At 39.5% G+C, this 20,671-nt stretch overlaps 2 protein-coding genes across 2 annotated transcripts in view; one reads left to right on the top strand and one right to left on the bottom strand.

The window, feature by feature from the left end:
* Positions 1–2,950: 2,950 nt before the first annotated feature.
* On the top strand, positions 2,951–10,368 carry Gabat (4-aminobutyrate aminotransferase). The gene has a single exon (XM_089237469.1). It carries the CDS (start codon positions 3,095–3,097, stop codon positions 4,631–4,633), a length of 1,539 nt encoding a protein of 512 aa, XP_089093595.1. The 5' UTR covers positions 2,951–3,094; the 3' UTR covers positions 4,634–10,368.
* Positions 10,369–12,756: 2,388 nt separating this feature from the next.
* The window catches only part of LOC149080778 (dnaJ homolog subfamily C member 5-like), a 29,611-nt gene continuing 21,696 nt past the window's right edge, over positions 12,757–20,671 (bottom strand). Inside the window, exon 8 of the mRNA XM_089237468.1 lies at positions 12,757–20,047. Within this exon, the coding sequence (XP_089093594.1) occupies positions 19,874–20,047 (174 nt within the window). The 3' untranslated portion in view covers positions 12,757–19,873. The remainder of the gene's footprint in view (positions 20,048–20,671) is intronic.

The raw sequence follows: 20,671 nt of genomic DNA, 5'->3' as shown, positions 1-20,671 counted from the left end.
GCCAGCATCCCATGATCACAAGACTCAGGAGTAAAGAAAGATCAATCCAGTCAGCCCTTCCTCCCTCGGAGATACCCTCTACAGTCTACATCCCAATTACAGCATCCAGATGTAAATGTACATAGTTAAAGTTAATTAGCATAATTTTTCTCTTATGATAATCCTGATTGTATCGTGTTCAATGTTTTCTTATGGAGATTGCTTTCATAGAATGCATTTCATTAGTTGAATAAATAGATGCTGTCCGAGACACGACCCAGCCTACCAGGAAGTGAAGAGAGGAAGTTGTCTTGCACAAAAGCTCTGGGCGTGAGCGGTCATCAATCAGTTAATCTTCTGGGTCATTTTAAGGCAAAGATCCACCCACGCACGGAATAGGCGGAGATAAAATTGGAAGTCTGTGGGGGCGCGGAGCACGATGATGATGATGATGTCAATTCATATATACACATATACATTAGATCAGTCAACTCTACATTTGACGCTGGATCCCCCATGCTCCCCTCCCGTATCTCCGCCCATGACGCACGGTCGTAAGTGCATAGGAGGACTCTCATGGAAATGAAATTTGGTACAATAAATTCAAAGAGTAAGTACGGTATCTGAATTAGAAGACAAGCACTTCCAGAAGCCTGGTGGGGGGGGGGGGGGGGCTGGTCTTGTTGAAACGGCTCTGATCCCCTCTCTGGATAGGGAATTCTCTCTCTCTCTTAAGGGCACCATGGACCCCGGGAAAAGTAATTTTCTCACCCAACCCCATACTTGGCTGTAAGTGCCAGTCGATTTGCATGACTGCAATCGAAAACTATTTATGGTTTCATTTTTATGCTCGCATGTTTTAAAGTAGCTATGCCCTGTCTGTTGTAGAGGTATTATATTCTAAACGCGGCCACACGTTTTTTCCACCATATATTGTTTTCGCTCAAATGCTTGTTTCTTTCATGGCCAGGGCTGCTTAAGCGAGGTTGCAAGGGGTTCGGTCATTGGCGGCGATACAGGGGGGCAGTGGCGTAGCCCGAAATTTCGTTCGCGGGGGGGGGGGCAAAGTGATGGAAATAGATTTGGCCATCTTTTTCCCCTTTTTTTGGTCATTTTCTCACATTTCGGCTACGCTCACATTGTCCCCTCTACGCCCTTGGTGGGGGGCATTGCCCTCTCCATCGTCAAAGGTGGAGTCGACAGATCTAATGTATATGCGTACATATGAAATGACATCATCATCATCATCGTGCCCCCCAGTAATAATGACCGTACCCCCCCCTCCCCAGATTTCCAAGTCTATCTCCGCCTATGCGGGAGAATTGTATCGAGCCCCCAGGCTGGATCCCGTCAGCCTTATTCTTGTGGAGGGCCATACCTCTCTCTCTCTCGCATTTTATCTCTATAATTTCTAACGAAAAAAGAAAAAACTTTTTTCTTATTTTTTTTTTTTCAACCATTCATCTCAGTGCCGTCTGCATGGGCCTACCACGGCCCGGTGCCTCAAGAGAACAGGAGCCTCAGAAAAATTAGAAGCAGTTGAATTTTTCGAGAATTTGCGAGGTAGGGCCTCAGAAAAATCACTTTGTCCTACAGCTCATTATGCTCTTAAGACGGCCCTGATTCACCTAGGATATAGCACCCTCTTTTAAATGGCGCACCGTGCAGCAGCAATGGGTCCAATGACCCAAGAGGTTCCCCTGTATTTTTCCCAAGGGGCAAGTATGAATTTTGGTTCCCTCACACGAATGATTGGCTTTTAAAGAGGAAAGTATGATCACGAATATTTTACACGGTAAACAATTGGTGTGCGGCTTTCTTCTGAAAAAAAAAATAAAAAAAATCATAGGTTAATCTCGAGGTCCCCTAGATTGGAGCCCCCCGTTGGTCTTCGGCCAGGGTCGCTTTCAGGGAGTGGCACATGAGGATTCGCAACTGGGAGGCAAGTAAGCTCGAGATGTCTCTGTTCATGCCCCCCCCCCCAGTGCCGTCTTAACGCATGGGCCCACCTGGGCATGGCCCGGGGGCCTCAATAGAAGAGGGGCCTCACAAAAATCAGATCCGGTTGAAATTTTCTAGGATTTACCAGGTAGGGCCTCCGAAAAACCACTTGGCCCGGGGGCCCATGATACTCTTGAGACGGCCCCCCCCTTCCCGCATCCTGCAGCAGGACCCCTAATCTGTGAACTTTTGTTGGGTCCTAGACAGATTTTTCACAGGCCCTTGCATATTTAAAGTGTGAAAAACAAGAAAAAAATTAAAAATTGTTTCGAGCTGGAGCGCTGTCAGGACACCGTTATATGTTGGGGATGGGGTTTCTTTCACGGGTCTCCCCCCCCCCCCGCCATCCAGAAGAAAAATCCGAATTAGTGAGGACTGAAGTGAATGAAAAAAATATCTTTGCATATATATAAAAAATAAAAAACCACCATCCGCCAAAGCTAAAAAATATTCTTGCTGAATCTTTTCCAAACCAACCCAATATTTGGCGAGGAAAATCACCACTCTGGCTACTCTGACTGATCCTTTGACGAACTTCTCGTCTGGATTTTCACATGAATTCTTCAATTCTTACCACACACTTTCACGTCCTTCCCGTGTTTGTTTCTGGAAAGTTAACATCTAACAAGTTATCAGTAAGATAACTTTTATTAGATACTGCATTTGAAGTGTTATTTTTTCCCCATCAAGTGAAGTGAAGAGTCTATTAACTTTGTGAGCAAAGAAAAGAAACAGAAATGACCTTGCATAGGAATAAAAAAAGAATTGCTGTTATATTTTTGTTTTGTTTTTTAAAGATGAGATGATTCTAAAAGGAAAAAAAAATAGATGTCATGCAGGAAAAAAAAAAAAAAAAAACTCCGCCCACCCAGAAAGTTTTCTGGACATCATTTACATTATCGGCATGGCAACAGTGGCTCTGATCTCTGACGTCATTGCAGTTAGGGTATCCTGATTGGCTGCCGGAGTTGGTTGTCGTCTGCTCCTGCCCGCGCAAGAGGATGTAAACAACGCGCAGAAGAGAGTGAGATTTTTTACTTATTTTTCTTCCGCCAGCCGACTGTCGAACAGCATCTCTGATAATTTGCGTGTGTTATCGTTATCAACAGCGAAAATGGCCTACGTATCCACGAATGTAAGGTTCTGTGGATTGTTAAAATACAACACACAGATGTTGTTCGCTGTTAAAAGAGTCAAGAAACTAAAGACGTTCAGATGTTGCCGGAGCGTCACGTCTACCGCCACCGCCGCCGCTGCCCAGGTCAAAGAGCCGGAGCTACCGAGAGTCGTAACCGATCGGATCCCCGGCCCGAAGTCCGCAGCCCTGCTCGATGCCCTGAACCGGATCCAGAGCACCAGCACCGTACAGCTGTTCGTGGACTACAAGAGATCCATCGGTAACTATTTGTGCGATGTCGATGGCAACATGTTTCTAGATGTCTACAATCAGATATCGTCGCTCCCTCTGGGATACAACCACCCAGTCCTACATGAGACCGTGAAGGATCCACAGAATATAGACTCTTTCGTCAATAGGCCAGCACTGGGCATATTGCCACCTGGTGACATTGTCGAGAGCATCAGTGACTCGTTGCTATCAGTGGCCCCACCAGGACTGAAAGAGGTTCAAACAATGGCCTGTGGTTCGTGCTCCAATGAGAACGCTTTCAAGGCGGTGTGTTTCTGGTACATGTACCGAGAGAGGGGTAACAAGCCACCAACCGAAGAGGAGCTTAAGAGCTCTATGGTGAATATGCCACCAGGGGCTCCGAACCTGAGTATTATGTCGTTTATTGGTGGTTTCCATGGACGTACGTTCGGTGCTCTAGCTACCACTCATTCCAAGCCGATCCATAAGTTGGACGTCCCTTCGTTTGATTGGCCGATAGCGCATTTCCCGAAGTACAAGTACCCTCTTGACGAGAACGTGGCAGAAAACCGAAAGGAAGATGAGAAATCCCTAGCTCATGTCGAGGAGTTGATTGATGTGTACAAGAAGAAAGGTAGACCGGTCGCTGGTTTGATTGTCGAACCGATACAGGCTGAGGGTGGTGATAATCATGCGTCGGATGAGTATTTCCGGAAGCTCCGCAAGTTGACTCTGGCAAAAGGTGTAGCATTCATATGCGATGAGGTCCAGACTGGTGGTGGACCTACGGGTAAGTTTTGGGCCCATGAACATTGGGGTCTTGAAACACCACCGGATGTAGTCACTTTCAGTAAGAAGATGACAACAGGTGGTTATTTTTATAGAGATGAATTCCGCCCGAAGGAAGGATATAGGATCTTTAATACATGGTTAGGAGATCCTTCAAAGCTTGTTTTACTGGCCGCTATCATAAAAGTTATCAAAGGACAGAATTTGGTGGAGAACATGGCAGTGACTGGGAATGTTTTACTCACTGGTTTGAAAGATGTCCAGAGTAAGTACCCGAACTCTATTTCCAATGCTAGAGGCCGGGGGACATTCTGTGCGATAGACTTTGTTAACGCTCAAGCGAGAGATAAAGCTGTGAAGTTGCTGCATAGGAATGGTGTGCACTGTGGTGGCAGCGGTACAAGCACCCTACGGGTACGCACTGCATTGATATTCAGACCTGATCATGCGAATATATTTTTAGATCGTGTAAATGAAATATTAAGGGACTTTTAATGAATTTTGATGGTTTTTACCGGTTTGTGAATCTTGGGAAGAGCTTTAACGCTGCTAAATGATGTATTTGATAATCGTATTGTCTTTGGTGCATGATTTGGTTGTGAGAGAATGCTATATTGATTTATAAAACTGAAGCTCATGTTAATGCATTCCGCGTGAGATGCAACTTCTATTTGTGCAATTTTAGTTTGATGTTTCATAATTGTCTAATAAGGGCTTCCAGTGAAATGTCGTTGTTCTGAATTTATATACTTGGCGCTAGATGGTCTCTTCATGAACTTATACTTTAATGTATAATTATCAGTTATTCCCCCCCTCCCTCATGGTGAAGTAACCTGAACATTGAAGCTGCGGTTTTAGCTATTGATATTCTCTCTTGGCAACAAGAAGTTAATCTTGTGTTGAAGATAATGCAAAGGAGGCGGCCAAAAAAATTGCCAAGAGAATGTTACTATGGATAATTGATAAGTATCTTTTAATGTTCATATGTGTATACTTTTCCTCAAATGAGAAGATGATTATCGGTAATAGAAATGGAAGATTGGGAAAATCCCTTTTCACACAGAAATAGTGGTTGCCCTACTCCCTGATTTTGTAATACAGTTAAACCTCGTTAATGAGTCACTCTTGGGAGACCAAAAATATGATTTAGTAAGCGGAATGACTCGTTAAACGGAGTAAGCCATAGCTATGCCAATTCCTGCCTGAGGACAATTGGGACTTCCAAAAAGTGATCCGGTAAGCGGAGTGACATGTTAACCGGGTGACGCACTAACGAGGTTTGACTGTATATCGATAGAAATTTTATTTTTCAGTTTCATTTCTGTATATATAATGTTTTAACATATACAAGGAACCCCTGATTTTTTGGGTTTAAAATTTGGATAAAAAAAAGAGTTGAATAGTATTATTAAATATATCTTTTCATGTACAGTAAAACCTCTCTTTAGTGGACACCAGTGGAACAAAGAAATTCGTCTGTGAAAGAGAGGGTGGCCGTAATTCAGGTGTTTGAAAAGCATTCTTTTATTTTACAAGGGAAAATTATTATTTTGGCCGTAATAGAGGGGCATCTGTTAAAAGGGGTTTTACTGCATAAGAAGCCCTCTTATTTTTGGAACTTAATTTTCAGCAAAAAATGGTTCCTTATACATGTTACAATAGTGTATTTATCAAATCTTCATAACAAGCCTGCCGTTCGGAATCGGCAATAAATTTAAAACAAAATGCAACAAAAATGATCAAATGATTATGATCAAATCTTCATTATGTGACGGCATATATATTTATTCTCATTTGTCTTTTTATTATATCCGTACTTATTATCAAATTGTAGCAGTTAAACGGTGTACCACTATTACGTATTATTGCCAGATCTTTTAGTTTTTGGGAGAAAATTTCACTTCACCAAGTTCCTTGATCTATCTAACTTTTGAAATTGGTGCAAAATTTGGTGCTGATTGGCTATTAAGACAACCATTAAGGCTCTTTCCCAAGTAGCAATTTATAACACAGCTGCTGATAGTAATCTGCAGAGCTGAAACAAATCAGAAAAATAATTAGATACCAACCAAATTTCTTGCGAGCCAACTATGGTTTTTATTCAAGAAAAACCTGTTTTACTTTTCGAGGACTTGATTTTATCTTCCAACATAAGAAAGGCTTATGTAATTGAAAAATGAAAAATAATCACATATAAGGCTTGGCTGTTTCTTTTATTGCCAATTGGTTGTCGTCTCTGTAATCAAACCAGTACTGAAATTTCTTGAATATTTTTTTCAGCTGGGGAAGTATTTAACTATATCATGTGATACTACTTAAAAACAACCTTAACAAGTTCTGCTAAACCAAACCCCAGTTGCAAGTGTAGAACAGGGCTTGAGAGGTGCCAGGTAAACAAAGAAATTAGTATTGGCGCCTGAAATTTTCTATGTGTACTTGCTAGATTGGAGTCTGTGGACGATACAGGATTTTTGGAATTTATATCAGTGTATCTATTAATGCCAAAGGCAGTCACTATGTCGTGGAAAAGTTAAAAAAAAAAATGTCATTTTTGACTAGTTTTTTCTGAAAAAAAATTTGTGGTGCCTAAAAAAAATCATTCTGGCGCCTAGATCTTTTTTGCGATGTGTCAAGCCCTATCCGGTATAGAAGAACTGGATGCAGTGTGTGGAATTTTTAAAGGAAAATTTACAAGCCTCTGCGGGGAAATTTTCCTTCCAAAATTTTATCTCCACATTTTGTATTCAGTTCTTCTACACTTGTAATGGGGAGTGACGTCATCTCTCCAACCTAGTTGATCCAAACAGTTGCAAGAAAGGTGGGGGCAAAGAGAATGGGAGAAAAGACTGTCCTACTATCAGGTCTGTGAGTCTTGTAGAACATGTAGAGATGCCATCTGTGATGGAATTTAAAAAAAAATGTTCGGGAACAGGGGTTTTCAAAGTATGCGTCATGGCGTGCGGGGGATGTTGATGTGTTCCTTTTCTCAGTGCTTTTTGAAGTGGTTCTTTTATGGATGCAGATTATCTACTAAATTTTTTCCCCTTTCAACCCAAATCATATGTCTTCAAACCTATCTACCTGACTATTTTGAGGAGCCGTGGATGAATCATGACTATGGAGTCGTGGACCATAAAAGTTGCAGAAGCACTGGTTTGAAGGATGGATTAAACTTTTTGCTAATAGGAAAAAATTTTGCACATAATTAGTTTGGATTAGCAGGGCTTTTCTGGTTTCCCAATTATATTGAAACAAATGGTGCCTCTAAATGTGCTAAGTTATTGGTGCCCAATGTAAAACAATATATAACTTTGCTTTTAATCACTCGCATTTGTTATTCATGGCCTCCACAAGCGTGGGACTGATGGGGCTCACAGAACAATTACAATCATTTTATGGGGTTTTTTTGCTGGCTATAAATTCACCATAAAAGGGCTCATGAAAGATTGATCCCTCCCTAGGGGTTCTGCTCCAAAATGTGGAGGCCATGTTGTTGATGCTTATCATGAAAAAATATTCACAATTTTTATTCATAGGGTTCGCTTATTATGGTGCTGAAAAATAAACACCCCTGGATGGGAGAATATTAACCGTCTGCTAGGTGTGTCAAGTACAATATAAAAATGATTTGTGATATGCCCCTGGCAGTGTCATCTTGATGCATGGGCGCAGGTGCCTCAGGAGAAGAGGGACTCCATAAAAATGAGATCAAGTTGAAATTTTCTATAGTTTACCAGGTATGGCCTCAGAAAAATCACTTGGCCGTGGAACCCATTTTGCTCGTAAGACTGCCCAGGTGCTTGGTAAACAGGGCTTATATGTGCCAAGTACCTGGGCAGTCTTACGAGCAAAATGGGTTCCCAGGCCAAGTGATTTTTCTGAGGCCATACCTGGTAAACTATAGAAAATTTCAACTGGATCTCATTTTTATGGATGTGGAAAAGTGGGTTTAAAACCCGCTACAAGAATTCTCTCTAATTCCTGCTCTCAATTTCATTCCTTATGAGGGAGAAAGTCTTCAAGGGGTTCTAGAACTCCCCTATGCTACCACAATATTGCACATGTAAACAGGGATTATATTGTACCAATATAGGTTTATGATTACACAGTCAAACCTCAGTATAATGGCACTCTATGAACCAAATAAAAATGACTGGGTGGTGAGGGACTTAATTATGAGTAAACCAAATTGACTGATTATGCCATGGGCGGAGATATGGGGGGCGTGCATTGCCCCCAGTATCAAAAGTGAAGTCGACTGATCTAATGCATATTTGTATAGATGAATTGATATCATCATCATAATGCCCCCTCCCCCCCAGACTTCCAAGTCTATCATCTCTGCCTATGGATTATGCTAACAAGACCCTTTAAAACACTGAAATTACAAGTGGTGTATTGGGGTCTGGCTGTAACAATCATGGGATGTACACCACAAAATATGCAAAAGCAGAGTGCCTCTAGTACTCAAGCTTCCTTCCCTCAATAATTATGAACGTGCAATGCAAGAATGCCCAAAGCCGGCTTAAGAGCATCATAGGTCTTCCCCCTGGGCCAGGTGATTTTTCTGAGTCCCTACCTGGGAAATGAAACGCTTACTCTAGAAAATTTTGACCAGTTATTTTTGTGAGGTTCCCGGGCCTTAACCAGGTGGGCCCATGCTTTCAGACGACACTGAGCATGCCCTCATTTGGTCGAATCACAAGACATCTGGCATCCCTATGCTCACCAAAGTTAATCTTCTCCCAAAATTTTGCTGAGAAGTACCTAAGCAATTGATAATATTGCCCTATAAAGGATTAATTGCTGTTACAGTCTGGACCTTTCTTTGGCTTACAAAGCAATGACATCTCTGCCTACAAGCTTATGCCGTTACTTTTAACTGGCTCATTAAAATATATTTTATCATCAGAAACTCTCATTAACCATTGATCAACTCTAATATATTCCCATTACCGAATACTGTACATAAGCTCTCCCTCTGAGGAGACCCCAGATCCTGTCAGCCTCTCATCTCACGGAGACCGTGCTTAACACATCTTGTACACCTCATATAATATTTCACTTGAAAGATTGTCTCAACAGTTGAAGTTTGTTAGTCGTCACATGTATAAAAGTTTGCAAGTAGGTAATCACATTAAACAATATTGCAAAATTTGTATCTGTATTATTGCAGTCATAATCCTATCATTGAAATAATGAGTTTACTCGAATTCTATCATGAAAATTTTATCATACTCCTGTTTTTTCGACTGTATAAAGATTTGCACGGACTCATCTATTATATGGCAGTGTTTCAGCATGTTATACAGCCATCTGTCAATAACATTCTCAAAATTAGTTGAAAAATCTGACTGTTTAAATTTTATCGCTGCAATTGGCTACATACGACTTCATAAGCAAAGACGTGGGGTCCCATAGGCTGAGATATTCAGTGTGGGCCCTTCAATAGTGAATTTTAGTGTTGAAAATAATAAAATTTGACTGAGCTGGACCCTTGCCAGCCCCAACCTTGTGGGGGGGGGGCGCTGTGATCAGGTATCGGCCAAGTTTATGACTATGCAAATGAAGCTGCCAGCGTGTTTGCACGAATTCGCGGTAAACTTAACGAGTACTGATTATGGAATTTTAGTGGTATTTGTAAACCTAGTAACAATAAACCTGAGATTTTCCAATTCTAACATGGAAAAATATTATGTCAATCATTATAAATCAATCAATCAACTATTATATAAATCACGTAATATTCTCGATATGTCATCCACAACGTTATTCTCTCTTGTATAAATTCCGTAGAATACACTCGTACAATATGCACATTTCGCGTTATCCCTTCATATGTTACTGCCAACGTCCAAAGTGACCTGCCATAACCTACATGAAAGACTGAATTTGTTTGTCCCGTTTCTGGTGTTTTACATGTGTTCACATATTCAACAAAATATATCCATACTTATAAAATGTGTGTGTTCGATGTTTTCTGTCCATGTCAATGACTAAATTTGTATTTTATGAGTGTGTGCCAAACAAACATGATTAAATGTTATATTAATGATCCTAATTTAGAAATTGGATGTTAATTAGAAACGCATGGTTATTGATGGTGCTTTGTTATTGAATATTCTAATCATTTTATGTACGATTTTTCCTCATTTAAGAAAAGTCTATTATTTTCGATGTATTATCATGAATGTTTCATGGCTGTTGAAATATATACATCATATATTGTTCGTTATTTGTGATTTTATTTTGAGAAATCTGTCTGCTATTCTTATTCTACTCGGTAATTGAGAAAAATAATCATCGAGTTTCAAAGTAATATATTTCAAAAAGTACTACAGATAGCAAGATGGATAATACTTTCGCAAGCAGCAGAGACATTTCAAAGTTTTTTTGTTTTTTTTTTCACTACTTATAGGTATTCTACGTATCCTCTTTTCGTTCCGCGGCACACATATGCACTGTATGTCAGTAGCCTATTGATGTTCGTAAAAGCAGTAGTAACTTTGTTCTTGAGCTCATTCAAAAAGGCACGTACACAGCTTCTTTAACGAAAGCCCCAAAAGAAAAAGCTCAAAAGACAAAGGTTCATCTGATGGGATGACGATTGTCATCCATATTTTCTTCGGCGCGCACTGAAACAAGCTATGAAAATATCCCACATCCCAAAACATTTTTGGAATATCGAATGTGTGGGAATAAAAATTTAACCTCCGCTTCCTAATGCCATTAAACAGTAAAATTTATATGATTCAAGTTATATTTTTTAAAACCAGATTATTTTTTAATTGCCCGATATTATATCGTACAAAAATATCAAATGCTGTACATTGACCTCTTCTCTGAGCCTCCTAGACTAGCGCGTGGAGGCCATTCTCAACACCCTGTTATCATCTCTTATGTCTGCCACAAAAGCTCCTCTCACAATATTTCACTCAAATATTTCTCTGGAAACATTAACGACAAGCACTGATGCATTCCTCAAATGACCAATCCTTCCACAGCAATGCCAAAATTGTCATAACAGCAGAGGTGGATTTATGGTTATGCCGACTTTTTCCCATTCTAATTTCCTTGACCCACTCGTTCCTCGCCCTTTGCTATAAACCACTTGATCGCCGCTCCCGTAAATACACCAATGTCTCTCTAATTCACTGTTTTGGTCACTCACATACTTTTTAGATCACTCTTTTGGTCATTCACAAGCTTGCACAATGCTTTTCTCTCTCACACATACACCCTCTATGTCAGTGATTCACAACATTTAGAATCCTACGGCCTGGTTGATTTCTTTTACGTGAGTCAAGGCCCGGTCATACACGCTATTAATGTAAAATAAATAAGGAAAAATAAAACATGGTGAGAAGCACACTGATGGCAGGGCCCGGTGGTTGGGAAACACTGTTCTATGTCACTCTTATGGTCTTGCATGTTTTCATTTTTTGTCACTCATGCGTACTTGCACATTGTCATTCTTCGGTTGATCACTGACCTGATTCCTTGCTCTCTAGGTCACTCTTTTGTTGTCTCATGCTCACATACTTGATCACTTTTTTTGTTGCTCACTGACCTGAGCCCACCATTCTTTTGATCATTACATGCTTGCACACACTCCCGGTCCCTCTTTTGTTCAGTCCCAACGCTCACACTCTCCAGGTCATTCTTTTGGTTGCTCGCTGACCTGGTCCCTTGCTTTTTAGTTGAGTCAATGAGCAAAGTTTTATTCATTTGCATGTTTGCACATGGTCTAGGTCACTTTTTTCGTCATTCACATGCTTACAAACTCTATGGTCACTCACTGACCTGGTCCCCTCACTCTCTATGCAGACGCAGATCTATAGTGGGCTACACAAATTTTGCCGCCTTTCTCCCATTTTACTAATTTTCTTTGGCACTCATCCCTCAAATTTGCCGCTCTTCAGAACTTGCTGCCCCCCCCCTCCCATAAATACGCCACTCATCAACAAGTGTTCGTATGTATTGTAACAAAATCTTGATAATTTTACAGCTTTCGTAACTAACAGGTACAATGTTTCTTAGATTTCCCAGACTATGCTAGGTTTCCATCATGTGTGAACCCAAGCCTTAACAATAGCAGTCAGGGAAATCTAGGAAACATTGTAGCTGTTAGTTACGAAAGCTGTAAAATTATCAAGATTTTGTTGCAATATATACGAACACCTGTTGAGGAGTGGCGTATTTATGGGGTGGGGGGCTTATTTGACAAATTTGAAGAATTAGTGGCCAAGAAAATGAGTAGAATGGGAGAAAGGCGGAAAAAAAATTGTGCAGCCCACCATAGGTCTGCCGAGAGAGTGAGGGACTGGGTTAGTGGGAATGACTGTAGAGAGTTTGCAAGCATGGAGACAACTGCTTAAATATGGGATTATCCCCCCCCCCGGTTAACATAACTGATGTATTAGTGTTTTGCTGCTCATCCACAGTGGCCAAACAGCTTGAAGCATTTCCGTCATAGAGATCTGTGGCTATTTCGAGAATCCACCACAGACTGGCAGTGCCTTCCGATTTATAATTTCTAAACCCGAAATAATCGCGAATTACAGATGCACATAAAAAGCGATACACTCCAGACCACCACAAATTGAGAAGTCAATGCATAAAAAAGACAATTCTTTTAATTATTAATTGTACAACAGTAAAGGACGATAATACAAAATATTACTCATAAAAAAGAATACATGTTTGTATTGTATAATAATGAAATATACATGTATTTACACAGTGTGGAATCAAATTACGAATCGCCATTGACTTGTCTATACGCGTTACAACCAAAGCATATATCTGCCGCATTATTATTCGTGACAAAAAGAATCATGGCATCATATTCTTGAGGCTACAGGATGAGAAATAGTCAAATGCATATATATATGTTGATTCAATAGTGTGTACTTCCGGAAAAGTAGATATATGCACGAATGTGTATGAATATATAAATCTTTTGCAAGGAAGTTTCTCGGAAAAATACAATCCGTTAAAGGAGGTTCACATTGTTATATACCGATTGTGGTCCACGGGTCCAAGCGATTCAAGAATAAGCAAAATGAAAATATGCATTTTCCAAAGAATGAAAATTGAGCTTTGGCGATTGCAAGGGTATTCATACAGGCGGCTAATAGATCTGGAAATAGAAGTTGCCGCTGCCATATCGTTCCTGCAATTTCAAGCATTAAAGAAACGCATTAAAAATAATGAAAGTTAATTTAATTAACTTTTATTAAGCACGTGCAGAGCCGAAACTAGCCACAAATTTATGCTTCACATTTTGATCTCTTTTTCGACATTGAAAAAGAGGAGGGGTGTGCCGAATGCATTCTTGCTTTTACCGAACATTCAAGTATCCAGTTGCGACCCTGTAAATGTAGCAGTGACCCAGGGCTGGACTGTTATTTTGCGGTTCTCTAAAATGTGTATAAGGGTAGATGGAGAATGAAAATGGAAGTTCAGTTATAATTTGGTTTATTTTGTATGAGTGGCAAAACTTTGTGTGAAGGTGGAGCGGGAGGTAAAGAAGGCAACCCCTGTGGAATGGACTTATTCTAGGTAGTCACACCAAACATGATGTGCGCTAAGCTGGTGGTCGGCTAACAGTATCGTTTAACTGGCAATCAATTGTTTTTTTCATCTGTGGAATATTAGGAAGTAAAAAAGAGCAATGTAGTGTTATTAATTTTTTTAGTGACGAGTAGTTCGAGTTCACGAAATGAATTGGCGAACGAAGGCAGTGTTCGGTGAACATGCACTGTCATTGACTCTTATGCAAGATTGGCACAAGCATTTCCATGAGGAACAAGAATCTTTGAATGATGATACGCAACTTGGTCACGTTTTGGTGGAAGAAGTCAACCAGATAATCAGCCCAAACAGACGACACACAATAAGGGACATCAACAAGGTGGTGGGATTACATTTTGTTTCTGATCATTGCAGAGAAACTTCACTACAGAAAAGTGAGTGCATTGTGGAAATGCTTGTGCTAGTCCTGCCCACAAGTCAATGACGCTGCATATTCACCATGCACTGCCTTCATTTGCTGATGCATTTCGCGAACTCCAACTCTTTCTGCCACTAAAAAACTAATAACAACATTGCTCTTCTATACTCGCAAATATTCCGCAGACGCAGATGAAAAAGAAACATTGCCTGTTGGATGATACTATGAGCCGGCCGCTAGCTCATATCGTGTAATTCCACACGACTACCTAGAGCAAGTCCATTCTGCAGTAGGGTTGCTTTCCTTATCTCTTCTATCTCTATACAAAGTCTCGCCACTCTTATAAAAATAAACCAAATTATAACTGTTCTGTTTTCATTTGATCCACCTTCATGCAAACAAGCTCCACCTAGCAAGGGATGCAAGGCGGCTTTAGACCATAGGATTACTATTTTTTTTTTTCCAAGCTGGTCAAATCAATTCACTGGGACCCCTTAAAGGTCGGACTCCAGTTAAGATCATCTCAAGAACATTGTGGGTGACTGGCCTAGTGATGCCTCTATTAGGAATTACCAGCCTGCCAGGTTAAGCATTTGCTATCAGAAATTGTAGCATGCACCTGGGTTGATCTATGCATTAAAACAGCACCACCTGCTTGAGGAAATCGAAAACCCTGTCTCAGAGGGGTTCAGTAAGCATTGCTGTCTTAACATGTAGTTCGACCTGATAGATCAGAGGTGTGAAGGGCCTCAGTTTACAACACAAAAAAGTTTTTTTACACATTTCTAAATTAAGATGGTTGGCGTTTTGAGCCTGTTGGCAGGACCAAGGAGCTCAAGGCACTAAGAGAAGTGAACTGATGCTCATCTCTTGGAGTGGCAACCACCTGTGCCCTAATGCAGTACGTGGCGGAAGCTAACAGGAGTAAAAATCATGGGAGGCGCCCCAAAAACCAATCTTTCAAATTAGTTTGAAAATCAATACGAGCTTGCTAAGTCTAAGCCTGGGATGCGGTTGGAAATCAAGGCACCATTAGTATACAGGGTGTGTAGGGAAAAAGTTCCTTTTTACGCTGGAATAACTCCCAAATAGTTGATCCTAGAAGCATATTTTCAATTAGAAAAAGTATCCAAGTAACGATTATAGAATGCAGGTACGTCATTCATTTTGCACAGGGTTGTATAGTTAATAAAAAAATTCACTTTATACGGACACCGTCGTCCTCAACAACCTAATTAGAAAATTGTTGTCTGTCTTTTCTGAGCCAGACAACAAAAAAAATTTTGAAAAGTGCAATATTCGCTTAGATATTTGAATTCAAAATTTCCTGAAAAATGAGGGAAAGAACAGTATACACTGACAAAAAGCTCATAATGTTCTTTCCGAACTTTCCTAGTATGTTTGAATTCAAATATATCCGAGAATATTGCACATAGAAATTCTGATTTTTATTTTTGGCTTATGGAGAGACAGGGCAACAACTTTTTAATTGGGTTTTTATGGACAGTGTCCTGCATATAAAAAGTTGATTTTCTTATTTCACAATAACTATGCAATCCCTCGCAACATGAACGACATATCTGATAGTAGTTTTCTAGTGGAAGTATGGTTCTAGGATCAACGGTTCTGGTGTTATTGCAGGATAAAGTGACGACTTCTATGCACTGTGTACATACAAAGTTTGTTGAAAATGTATCTCCGACCATAATTTTTCGTGCATAAAATCAATGAAGCTAAGGAGGCATGGTTTGGTGCATGTACGCAGGCAATCCTAGTGAGAATGCTTGAATTTTTTCCAGACGACAGACCGCAGATGAATAAGAAAATGTGTGAGTGCCATCACATTTTTGTTTCTAACACAATGGTTGCACATCAATGGAGAGTGAAGCACGTTCTGGTAGGCTATTATTAAAAAAGATATGCTCCACGTCCATATTCCTCTGCAGAACTTCTAACGAATCGGTACATGTTGGAATGTGCGCATCCCCATGTTGTGAACCAAACAAAGTTTGTTTCTGTGTAATGCTTGTTATGTGTAGTGATACCATCTGCCATGAACTTTTCTGACCATGAGTGAAATGTAATGATTGAAGATTTTACCATTGTAGGCCTGCTGCTCTCCATGGCGAGACTTTTTAACTTTCTAGACTCGCATAAGGGTCTCAAAGTTGGGAACCACAGTAAATCAACTTCAGCCAACCACCACTATGGCGACTGTGGGGTTTGAGCCTGGGTCCTCGCAATGCAAGTCCATTACTATGACCACTTGACCACAACAGCGGCTGTTCTGGTAGGCTCTCAATGCCCAGAAATGAGATATTGACCAAGTGAGGACTATGGTGATGCAGGATCATCGAATCACAATCAAGAAACTTGCAGATTAAGAGAGAATTAACATTGGATCCATTGATTCCATTTCAACTGACGATTTGGTCTTCAGAAGATGCAATATCAAACTGTCTTTCTTGATTCCAGTGACACTGTTAATCACGAGTATACACTACACGACACAACCATCACTAAGGAGTACTAACAGAGGTTCTGCTTCACAATTGGTAGCTCCATCATGATTAATACAGTAGCGTTGTTCAAGTTCTTTGTGCCATTTTGTGAAAAACGAAAAAGCCAGACAGATCACACTTTCCCTTTCATTAGTGGTCTGTTGGTGCCTGGCAGCTTCTAAGGCACTAAGATTGCCTACATACCTCCACTAAATCATGCTTCACGCACAAAAAATTATGGTCAGATACTTTTTGAACAAACCTTGCACATGCAACCAATTAACTAAATTCCGGTTATGTTGCCAGCAGTAATCACACTGGCCAAAGTCCAGTCCTGGGGAGTGACCATTATTTTATGAGGATGCAGTTTCCAAAGTATATTCTCTCTTTTCTACTTGCGATATAACATGGATATGTATACAAATTACATATTATCTATCTAGTCTACAGGATATATAAAATAGTTTTATTATTTCATACATTACCAAAATTCTGACAGAGCGGGGAAAACAAATGAACAGAAAAAGCAATTAATCAATTTGTTACAAAATACATAATTGGAAACAGTCATTTTGTTCACACAAACGCTGCTATTACGTGCTATAACCTATTATTACAAAATTTCGACTTAAGAGCAACGCTAACACAGGATCAAGCTATATTTAACAAAATACTCAGTTGGTGAAAAGAAAACTTTTTTTGGCTATCATTCATTTTTTACATGATGATTGACAGTAATGAGTTCCCGAGATGCCTGGCACTCACATGAGTGACTTAAAATGACAGTACTAAATGATGACTTGCAAAAGTTTTAGATGCTTCAGTTATATGAGAGCTGTCATTACAATCTGAAAACGTGAACAGAAATTGAGGCAAAACACTAGCTGAACCACTAGTGTCTATCATGGGGGGAATCTTCAACCTTTCAGACCAACCAACCAGGGACCAGCAAATCATGCCACTGTATTCCGCATTATTGGTTCCCCAAATTATTGAACAATTTTGCAAATTCTGAAAATGATTTCTTACAGTATATATTTGCATTTTAATTCATTTTGAAATAACTTCTTCCACCGATAATGGTTTTCTTTTTAAATTAGTTATTTCTTTTATTAATTCTAAAATTTTTCATCATTTCTGAATTTTCGTTAATTACAAATTTATTTCATCAATTCTTAATTTTTTTCATGAATTGTTATACTTCTAACAACTCTGTGTGTGTCTGTGATATATTTACTCAATAATTCTAAAATTCTCTCTTTCATGGAGGTGTTTTTCAGCATTTCTGTAATTATGTATACCTTTCGGGTGCAAAATTTTCTCTCTTGAAATAATGTATACACAATTGTAGATCTTAGAAAAGTGTTTCGGCTCCAGGTTCCCCCCCCCCTCCCCGAACTCGTTACAAAGGCCTTTTTAATGCCCTGTTTACATGGGAAATAAATCATCCAGTGAAGTTATTGGCGAAAGGGATTTTCGCTACATGCCGGTATTCATCCCCCCCCCCCACCTCTTTCCAGAAGTCGTCACTGGTCATGTGGGTTGAACGCTGGGCTCAAGATGGCTAACAAAGGAGCTTAGAGTAGTTTTCGGTGGCACAAATTATGGAAGAGGTCGGACTCGCCCACCATTCCTCCACAAAAAAGATGGACCTCTTTTGACAGATCTCCGTCCCTCCTTTTTTTCCTCCACGGTGAGACAAAAAAGTCGCCATGCAGTAAATAATCACCAAAGCAACACCCGATCTTCGCACATGTAAAAAGGGCTTTAATGAATTAAATGCACATCATTACTACTAAACCTGAAAAATGTCTCACAGTTCTAAATACCGCGGTATAAATTTCAACAGCCAAGTGCTCGTAAATTATTTTTGTTCTATCTTAAGCAGCTATTTTTCTCAAAAGGGTTGGCTGGACCACAGGCCTTGGGTTGAAGACCCCTGGTCTATTATAACTAGAACTTACAACTACAAAGACAGGAAAAATTATTACACATGCAATAACTTCAAACATTAACTTATTGACGATACATCACAAATTACTAGACAAGACTCTCATCTTAAGACATACTCCATACATCAAACATGTTTTATGGTACTAACTCTGGGATTTGCAGGGAAATTTCGGATAACTCATGCATTTAATAGAATTATTTACTAATCTGATCTGAGCTATGAGGCGATGACAATGTTGTTTCGCCACAGTCATTCATGTTACATGCAATAAAGAGCCAGAGTGAATGAAACTGCTACTAGTTACAAGTCATTCTGGGCAAGTTCTGAGGTTTTCAAGTTTGATAAGCAAAAAATATGCATGAATAACACGCTAAATAGTTGGCATCTCGGAAAATAGATAAAATGCATGAAACATTCGAAATAAAATGCATTAAAATATATTTAAAAAAACAGCAGACAACAAAATATAGATTGCATTTTCATCAAATTGTCATAAGAAATCGAGAATGCTTGCATTATTATAAAACTAGACTACTGCTGTGAAGTGTTTTACTCTTAATAGCCCATCAGTAGAATCAGTTTCAACGATTCAAATCAATTTACATTATAAATTTACACTCACTGATTGACTAATCGCTCTTCAAATATTTCCGACCACAAGATTCATCTTTCTGAATGACACTAAATTCAAAATTATGATAATTTCGAAACAGAACTGGACAGTCTCACTTCTTAATTACAATAGCTTCATATCTTGGCGGATAATGTATACAAAAATTAAAATTTTAAACAAAACTACAGAACCAGACTGATTCCGGGCACAATGCACACTGAACATAAAGCTAGAAATGAATCAATGTTAAATATGATCACAGTGCAAGCTTGCCATAAAAATGCATAAAGGTATAACATATAAAGTGAAAAAATACAGCCTTAAATCATAAAATATAATAATTGCAAAAAAAGCTGAACTAATCGAGCTAAATTGCGATACAAAGAAATGTGTCAAAAAACACAGTTTGCATTTTCACGATATATAACGGCATATGTTAAGAATAAGCGACACGTGGGAGAAATAATTCATCATTGATATGGAAAAACTGCAAGAGAAAGACTAGCTTCCACTCCCCCACCTCCAATTTATATAAACTGCCGATATATTTCTAAAGATTTGCTTTGGTAACACATTCAAACATAGTAATTACACATTCAAATTACGATAAATTCACAGTGATTTTATAACCAGCGTGGAAATAAATGTTACATATTTTTTTCATTATTTTCAATTTTCCGCTAAATAGTTTTTTTTTTGCCGATATTTGAGACTAATCTGTTGTCTCTAATCTTTTCTCGGTTGTGGAATAATTTGTATGCGGAGCAATGTTTAGACTAGTGCTTTCAGAAGGCTCTACATCGGATGGCGGGGGCAAGGGAATCGCACAAGCTGCACTCGATGAGTTGCTTGCTGGCTGTGTGACTACAGGATTCAGGGCCTTGGTCTGCAGGGAGCAAAAAAATAGATACATGAATACACACACAAACAGATACAGTATGTTACATACTCATCAGGTTTTTTGACACGAAAAGCATCAAAAGTAGTTTAAACTGCCAAAAGCCTATAAATGCTTTTGGATAACGTTTTAAACACAATAGGTATGATATACAGGTATATACACTGAAGTGCCAAAAGCCATGGGTTAGCAATATGCAAATATACAGATGGCAGTAGCATCACCCAAGAAATATGTAAAAGGGCAGTGCACTGTCAGGTCTTTCATTTGTACTCAAGTGATTCATGAGAAAAGTTTTCTAACATGATCATGGCCAAACGAAGGGAATTGACAGACTTTGAAAGCGGAATGCTAGTTGAAACTAGATGCATGGGGCATTCCATTTCGGAAATTGTTAGAGTTCACAATTCCTCAATCCACAGAATCAAGAGTGTGCTCAGAATACCTAACTTCAGACATTACCTCCCACCATGGACAACTCAGTGGTCGACCGTGTCTACTTAATGACCGAGACCAGCGACTCCTGCGTAGTCAGTGGTAACAGACAAGCTACACTCCGCCAAATAACAGCAACAATCGATGCAATGTGGGGCGTATGACAGGAATGTCCAT

Source organism: Pholcus phalangioides, unplaced genomic scaffold, assembly GCF_987345545.1.
Source record: "Pholcus phalangioides strain wild (caught in Gottingen) unplaced genomic scaffold, Ppha-v1.0 ptg000010l_1, whole genome shotgun sequence".
Lineage (NCBI taxonomy): Eukaryota > Metazoa > Arthropoda > Arachnida > Araneae > Pholcidae > Pholcus > Pholcus phalangioides.
This window is presented reverse-complemented; position numbering and strand designations above follow the sequence as displayed.